Source organism: Vicia villosa, linkage group LG7 (assembly GCF_029867415.1).
Source record: "Vicia villosa cultivar HV-30 ecotype Madison, WI linkage group LG7, Vvil1.0, whole genome shotgun sequence".
Taxonomy (NCBI): domain Eukaryota; kingdom Viridiplantae; phylum Streptophyta; class Magnoliopsida; order Fabales; family Fabaceae; genus Vicia; species Vicia villosa.
Window position 1 is genome coordinate 135,354,763 of NC_081186.1, and position 8,376 is coordinate 135,363,138.

At 29.2% G+C, this 8,376-nt stretch overlaps 1 protein-coding gene across 1 annotated transcript; it reads left to right on the forward strand.

Moving 5' to 3' along the window:
* The first annotated feature begins 2,938 nt into the window (after window positions 1–2,938).
* LOC131618591 (NAC domain-containing protein 7-like) lies at window positions 2,939–7,454 on the forward strand. Its single transcript, XM_058889783.1, has 4 exons — window positions 2,939–3,475; window positions 4,238–4,420; window positions 4,644–4,915; window positions 6,568–7,454. The coding sequence occupies exons 2-4, from the start codon at window positions 4,261–4,263 to the stop codon at window positions 7,168–7,170; spliced, it is 1,035 nt and encodes a 344-aa protein (XP_058745766.1). The 5' UTR covers window positions 2,939–3,475; window positions 4,238–4,260; the 3' UTR covers window positions 7,171–7,454.
* The last annotated feature ends 922 nt before the right edge of the window (window positions 7,455–8,376 follow it).

Here is an 8,376-nt window from a genome sequence, read left to right on the forward strand (position 1 = left end):
AAGATTACAACGATAATATTATCATCTTAGTTTTTGGAAGTGGTAACCCGGGCCGGAACATATGACGGATGAGGTGGATGTCCGGAGGAAGAAGAACCGGAGGTACGTCCACCGCGACACAAAGGAGCCAATCAATGTAAGCTATAGTTTATCATTATCATCAGGGGACGTCATTACAAAAAATTGGGAAAAAAATCTTATTATTTTTAATCTTGATTTTTTAGAAATGACGTCCCCAGATGATAATGATAAACTATAGCTTACATTGATTGGTTCATTTGTCTCGCGGTGGACGTACCTCCGGTTCTTCTTCCTCCTGACATCCACCTCCCCCGTCATATGTTCCAGCCCCGGTTACCACTTCCAAAAACTAAGATGATAAATCCAATACAAAAACATTATTCGATACAATCCGAAATCAGAACAAAACAAGACACGTCAAACAAGACAAAAGCATGTTATTCTGCCCGACGAGCGTTACAAAATACACATCAAACAAAATAAAAACACGTTATTCTTCCCGACGAGCGAACTCCTCCGAATGAAGATAATTATACCAATCCTCATCCCACTCAGTATCAGAACCATCAGCGTTGATCACGCCTGAAGGCTGCGAAGCATAACCAGTCAAAAGCTTCTTCTTCTCCTTCTTCTCCTTCACCTCCTTCACCTCCTTCACCTCTTTCACCTCTTTCACCTCCTTCTTTGAAGAACCCTTTCTTCCCTTAGCGTCAGTCCTGCGTGCTGGTTGGTTGCCTGACATGTTCCTGTAAACAATTGAAATTGATTAATATGAGAGACAAAATAAAAAACAAAAAAATTTGAACTTCTGATACATTTCGGAAGTTCATTTCCGAAAACTGGGATGGAGGTGTTTTCGGAAATGAACTTCCGAAACACCCCTGCGATGGGATTTTCTGCAACTTCCATGGCAGACCCCTAAACCAAACTTCAAAACAAATCAAAATGCTTCTAAACAACCTAAATACTACTAACAACCTAACCATATATCATTTATACAATTAAAACCCTAAATAACATGCATTTGAATAATAGATCTAAAAATTTCAAAACTTACAAAGTGTTAGGATTGAGGGCTTTTGAATGTTGTTTAGCAGTGTGATTGGAGCCTTGATGGAGCTTTGGAATTCTGTTTGCACAAATTTTTGCCTTTGCCACTTTTTGTTTTGATTTAGGGTAAATGATTGGGGGAGGGGGAGTGTTTTGATAAATCTGCAGAAATCGCAGTATTTCGGAAGTGCACTTCCGAAATGCTGTTTTCGGAAATGAACTTCCGAATTAAGGAAATTTTTTAAAAAAAAAGCGCTTCGGAAGTTCATTTCCGAAGCAGGGGTATTTTGGGATTTTCGTTGGGGGTGACCCCCATAGGGAGTGGCTAAAGAAATTTTCTTAATATATATATATATATATATATATATATATATATATATATATATATATATATATATATATATATATATATATATATATATATATATATATATATATATATAATAATTTATATAAGATAATATATAATAATTTATATTTATTTAAAATTATTATTTAAATTTGTTTTTGAAGTTTATATTCTATTACTAATTCAATTTTTTTTATGAAATGAATTCGAAAGATTAATACGGTTCACCTTTATAAACTTTATAAAAACTTTATATAAGATGTATTCAATGTTTGACACATATTAATTATATATATATATATATATATATATATATATATATATATATATATATATATATATATATATATATATATATATATATATATATATATATATATATATATATATAATAATAATAATAATAATTTATATAAGATAATATTTAATAATTTATATTTATTCAAAATTATTATTTAAAATTGGTTTTGGAGTTTTTATTCTATTATTAACTCAATTTTTTTATTAAATGAATTTGTAAGATTAACACGGTTCCCCTTTATAAACTTATATTTTAATTTTATTCCATCAAATATAATACTTATAATATTCTCATGTTTAGAAGTGAATAGAAAAAGTCTGACGATTTGTATCATAGAAATATTTGCAATGCAGTTTAGGTATGTTTAAGAAGAAAACATATATGATTCAATAATAAAATTATATTTATTTTTTTATTGGAATTTTGACAATTAATTAAAAAAATTTGATGTGATCCAGTCCAATTATACTGGTTTAATTTAAATCTGTTTTTAAACAGTCAAATTACAAAAAAAAAAAAATTTCTAGCAGTTTTAATATTTAACAAATACTATATAATAATAAATTTGAAAAAAATATAAAACATATAATATATTAAAAATTAAATTTACAAAGTGAAAATGATCAACGATGTTTAAAACAAATGAAATAATAAAAAAACAGATAAATTAAATTAATAAATAATACTACTAAAATAAATTAAATGTTAATAAATAATAAATTAATGTAATATATAAAACTAATAAGAAATAAATAAGTATAAAAATATATGAATGGACTTCGGTTTGATTTGAATCGATATCTGAAATCTAATTTAATATGACTTATTATAAAGATAATCCAACCATATTCAAAATTATTCAACATTTAGATAATTGTAATTTGATTTTTGATTATCGATCATAGATAGAATCTAATATCATCTTATAATTTAGATTGGACCAAATTTAATTTTTACAAAACGATTTATAAAAAAGCAACGATTTTCTCGACTAATAAAGATATACTCAAATTACATTGCATATGATATGAAATTCTGAATGACTGATCGACACTTCGTATATTTTATATATCTTTTAAGATTGGTGATTGGTCTAACCCCTTAGTTCTTTCCTTCTCTCTTTATATTCTCATACTATACTCTTGTATGAGAAGTTTTCAAATATATAGAACTAGACCCTTCTAGAGAAAAAAAAACTTGGATTTTCTTTTTCATGATCACTTTGCTGTCATTCCTTTCAGTCTCCATCAGTTGCTGGTAGAGGTGACCATATAGAGAGAGTTAACCCTTTCTCTTGCCATTGCTTCTCTTCCATTTTTTCTCATAAATCTTTTCCTCCAATTCAGCTCAACCTAGTCCAGCTTGTTTTTGCCAGAAAACAAAGACAAGTATCATTAGGGTTTTGTTTTTGTCGTCTTATATAATCAACCCTACTTTCTTTTCCTTTCTCTTCTTCTTGTTCATCTCTTTCATGTTTGTGTTTTTTCTTGGGATCTGATCCGACAAGAAACAGACAAAAGAAGTTGAAAGGGTTCAATTCCCAAGGACTTAATACAGTTATATATGTTGGTTGGTTATTGTTTGAACTTTTTAATATAGTACTTTCTTTTTGTCTTTGAAAATCTTTGTCTGATTTAGGAGTGAAGTTGAGAGATATATACATCACAAGTCTCATCTCGGTTTATGCATCAAATTATTTTTGGAGGAAGATCTGTGACTTCACCACCATATTTGCAAGCTTTGTGACTTGATCTGTGAGCTCTCTTAAATCTCAATCATTTTTTTTATTTACTTTTTTTAATAATCTTCAATTGCTCTATTATATCATCATAATTATTAAAAAATAATTAATTTTGCAATCTTTTATCTCAATGTTAGACACAATGTTAGGTTCATGCATGAACTTATTTATTCTTTTAGAAGAAGCATGGGTGATAAATTAGTGGGGATCACAATGAGTGGTAATCACTTGAATGTTCATCTAGTACACTAGTAAGTATTGTGAATGTTTTATCACATGTGTGTTGACTAAGTAAACATTTCCACATGCATAATCATCATACTCATGCTTTTTCTCCATGTATATGTTAGATATATATCATGAAATTAACAAAATTGGAATCAATTATATCTATCAATTATTCATTGTTTCAATTTTTTTATTAGCAAAATAATATATTAATAAAGAGGTGAGAATCACCAAAATAAAAAAATAAAACAAAACCCAAAACCATAACTAACTTCAATATCATGATAAACATTCGATCTGATTTTGGTTAATGCAGAAAATAAAATTATGAAGTCGGATAAAGAATGCACATAAGTTTGCAACTGCTCTATTTAAAAATTGTTTTCAGACCAAAAAATTCTCTTCTCTTCGACCTCTTTTCTTGTGTTTGAAACCACATCAATACGATTTCTTTAATTATTTTTTAAAATAAATTATTTTATGTTTTGAAAATCTCATCCATTTAATTTTCTAATATAGTATACATATTTTATATTTATGTTTTCAGGACTATAAAAAAGAGATATACATATGGAAACTTTCTCTCACGTTCCCCCAGGTTTTAGGTTCCATCCCACAGATGAGGAACTTGTTGATTACTACCTAAGAAAAAAAATAGCTTCTAGAAGGATTGATCTTGATGTCATAAAAGATGTTGACCTTTACAAAATTGAACCATGGGATCTTGTAGGTATAATTTATTTATTTTTTTGTGTCATAAATTTTTGGTAAAAATATATATAAATAAGAAAAAAATTAACATTTTATATACTAATTATATTTGAATAATATATAGACCAGATATATTGTCTATTCAATTAATTTTTAAAATAAATTTTTTCTTATAAATAGGATCAGAAGAGTAGTTTAATTTGTGACTAATACATTGTTAACATGTGTGTTGAATTTTAAAGAGCTTTGCAGAATAGGAGCAGAAGAACAAAATGAATGGTATTTTTTTAGCCATAAAGATAAGAAGTATCCAACAGGGACAAGAACAAATAGGGCAACTGCAGCTGGATTTTGGAAAGCTACTGGAAGAGATAAGGCAATTTATAGTAAGCATGATTTGATTGGAATGAGGAAAACATTGGTGTTTTATAAAGGTAGAGCTCCAAATGGACAAAAATCAGATTGGATAATGCATGAGTATAGGCTTGAAAATGATGAAAATGGTGCACCACAGGTAAGTGAAATTAATCATTTATTAATGCTTCTAGAGGTTTATTTATTGTTAGTTAATTCAAATTTGATTAATGATTCATTTATATCTTTATTCATCTGATGCTTGAATGAAATAATAAGAGATCTCTTATCTTTTAAACATAGGTCTTGGATCCAAACCACATGTCACAAACTTTTTCGTAATTCCTAATATATATTGTTTTTAGTTTTTTTCTCAATGAAAATAAATTTAGTTAGTAAGAAGGTTATTCATATTCTGCAAGAATGTAGGTTTAATATTCGTTTCAAATGTGAGTATTTCTTTTATAGATAATCCATATAATTTTTATTTAAATTTTAAAAGCTATTTTAATTTTAATGAGTCTTCAAATCTAACTACTTTGTCATATATTTTTTTTAATTTTAAATGTTATTTTAACGTGAGACTTTGAGAGGAACATATTCTCAAGACCCGACCCAAACGTTTCATCGCTAGACTACACACGCGCACACATATTTAACTAAATAATAGTGATAGCTATTAAATCAATTAAAAAACTCACTTACGTTTTTTATTTTAATGTCTTATTTAATAACAAATGATTTACATAAATAAAACAAAGTACTAGGAGTACTCCACATATTACTAGGTTAAAAATAAAGATGCAATGTATAGAACAATCAACATCAACAATTTAAGGTCAAATTTGAATCACAAAATTCAATTACTGAAAACTATCTCAACATACAAAGGATTGTTCCACCATCCCACTTAGAAAGTATAAGAAGATCAGGAGTGTTTATCAAAAAATAACTTTTTAAAAATACTTAATATGATCATCTAAAAGGTCAATATTCATAATCTTATCAAAGAAAAAAAAAACTGTATTCTCTAATTTCTAAATCAGCCAAATTCATAAGACGAAATGCCAAAAGAGCTTAAAATTAAGAAAAAAAATCAAATATATTAGGAGGCATAGTTAGCTCCCACCCAAATGAAATAGCTTTTCTTATCTAACTTTTCACTTCTCAAATAAAATAGTTGTTCACATCATAGAAAAATTCCTTAGTCTTTTCATCTTCAATTTTGAACATTGACAAATGGAAACTAAAAGTCAATTTTGAAATTATTGGGAAACATTAATGTCATTGGTTTGTTTTTTTTTTTTTAGTGTTGAGGGGATGTGTTAGAGGTGCTGCACAGATTAGCTACAGATTAATCTTAACAAAATATATAAATAGAAATCTTATTTAAATATAATTTAATTCTGATAATATTTTATAAAATTATATAAATCACAATTTAAGCATTATAAATTTTAAACTTTTTGCGGTTGTCTGCCTTATACGTCTTCATAGTCCTTATATGTTGCAAAAATTGAACCCTAAATTTTTTTCTTAATGCAACTTTAGTATTTCAATCCATACACCTCAGAGCTATATCTTCAAAGACTAAAATTTGTTATTTTAGTAATGGTTGAAACTCTTGATACAATATTGTTGCTACAATTGTCATTGCCTCTATTTAAAAGCATGGTCTCTAAAGTATACTAACCTTCTTAATTATTGATAATTTGAGTTAACCTTTAGTTAATATCTTTCTTAATATATTTTCTAAACTAACAATTAATCTTTAACCTATCATTAATTGTTGTTTTTGATGGGTTGAAGCAGGAAGAAGGATGGGTTGTGTGTAGAGTATTCAAGAAGAGAGTAACAACAACACTTCGCAAAATGAGTGAACATGACTCCCCTTGTTGGTATGATGATCAAGTTTCTTTCATGCAAGACATGGACTCACCAAATCAAACCTCTCAACCAAATTTAATTTACCAACAACTTCCATATCCTTGCAAAAAAGAGCTAGATAATTCACCATACCAAAACCATTTTCTTAATCTCCCTCTTCTAGAGAGTCCAAAACTTGCTCAACCTAATCCAATGGTGACAACATATGGTACCATAGATCATACAAATTCCATGCTCCCTTCACCAATGCTACTTCAAGAAGAACAACATGTCTTGCAAACTAATCAACAACAAAACCTTCATTCTATGTATGGAAACAATTCCGATGTCGATGATCAAGTTACCGATTGGAGAGTTCTTGACAAGTTTGTTGCTTCACAACTTAGTCAAGATGCAACAAAAGACAATGATGATGACAACATCTTTCATGGCAATGTAGAGTTCAGAAATTTGGAGAAACAAGAAATGGTGCCTCATGAAAATGCCTCAACATCAAACTCAAGTTGTCCTATTGATTTGTGGAAATAGTGTGATGGGTTCATACTAATTATAGAGTAATTTCTAACTATGAAATTAAAACATGCATGCAAGTATTGTTTGAATTCTTGTACATTATAAACTTAATATGGGCAAAACTATATAACATTTAATGTGGAGACTCTATAGCTCCATATGGAACCTCTAGATAGCTTAGCATTGAATTAAAGTTTTGTGGAATATATTGGTCACATAGATCATTGAAGAAAATATATTTCCCTCAAGATATGGAATACTTTGAATGGTTATTATTGCAATTTACCATGCATGATAAATTGACCGGGTTGGTTGATATATTAATATATGATATGATACATGTATCCATATATGGATGTAACATTTTTTATTTAATAGATTTGGTTGTTAAATTTGTTATCTTACTAGGATTAGGATTTTGTATAGTTTACTTAATTATATTTTTATATGGTTTGTATTTGTTTTTTGATGGAACCAAAAATGTGCAATGAAATTTTGATGCGTTGGAGTATATTGGAGTAAGCTTTCGATGCGGTGGAGAAGGATTTAGTCTGCACAATTAGCAATTTAACATAAAAGTCAGTTATAGAATAAAAAATATTTTGAGAATAAATTAAAGTTAGAACATACTTCAAATCTTGTGTGAGATCATTTATATATGAATAGTGAATAGAGATCCTCTTGTTTTATCAAAAAAAAAAAATGCAGATATGAGTGTTGGATGACATCCAAAGACAAAAGAAAACTTGTGAGGTGGATCGAATATGAACCTTGGAGCTGTGGACGCCTCTAGCACCTTAGACTTTGATCAATACGCCTCGAACAATATCTTTATTCAACACAAAGATATTTTATAACTATAAGGTGTTAGTGACCTAAGAGGCTCCGGCAAGTCCTCCGACAACGTTGGTCCGCGCATTCTCCGGTGGTTTCCTATGGTGGCTCTAAGAAAGGTATCCTCCTTCTCCTCAATTTTGGTTTAAATTCCTGGCTTTAGGGCTCAGGGACCTTGTTGGGGGGTGGATTCAGATACTGATTTTAGGCCATTTGGACTCGCCGGTTCTTTCTCTGCGCGGTGTCGTGTTGTTCTCAGGTGGGTAGGTCGTTTCTCTCTTTTTCTCGGTGGTTTCTTTGTGCTCTCATCTCTGTGCTTTGTCTGTCGCCCTGTGTGTCGTGGTTTGTGGCTTTCCTCTGTTTTGTTTTCTGTGTTTTGGTTTTGAA

Bases quoted from the DNA above. Each gene is read 5' to 3' on its own strand.
- LOC131618591 (XM_058889783.1), top strand. From the start codon at position 4,261: ATGGAAACTTTCTCTCACGTTCCCCCAGGTTTTAGGTTCCATCCCACA. The intron at 4,421-4,643 runs GTATAATTTATT...TGAATTTTAAAG, and splicing joins TGAACCATGGGATCTTGTAG to AGCTTTGCAGAATAGGAGCA. The intron at 4,916-6,567 runs GTAAGTGAAATT...GGGTTGAAGCAG, and splicing joins ATGAAAATGGTGCACCACAG to GAAGAAGGATGGGTTGTGTG.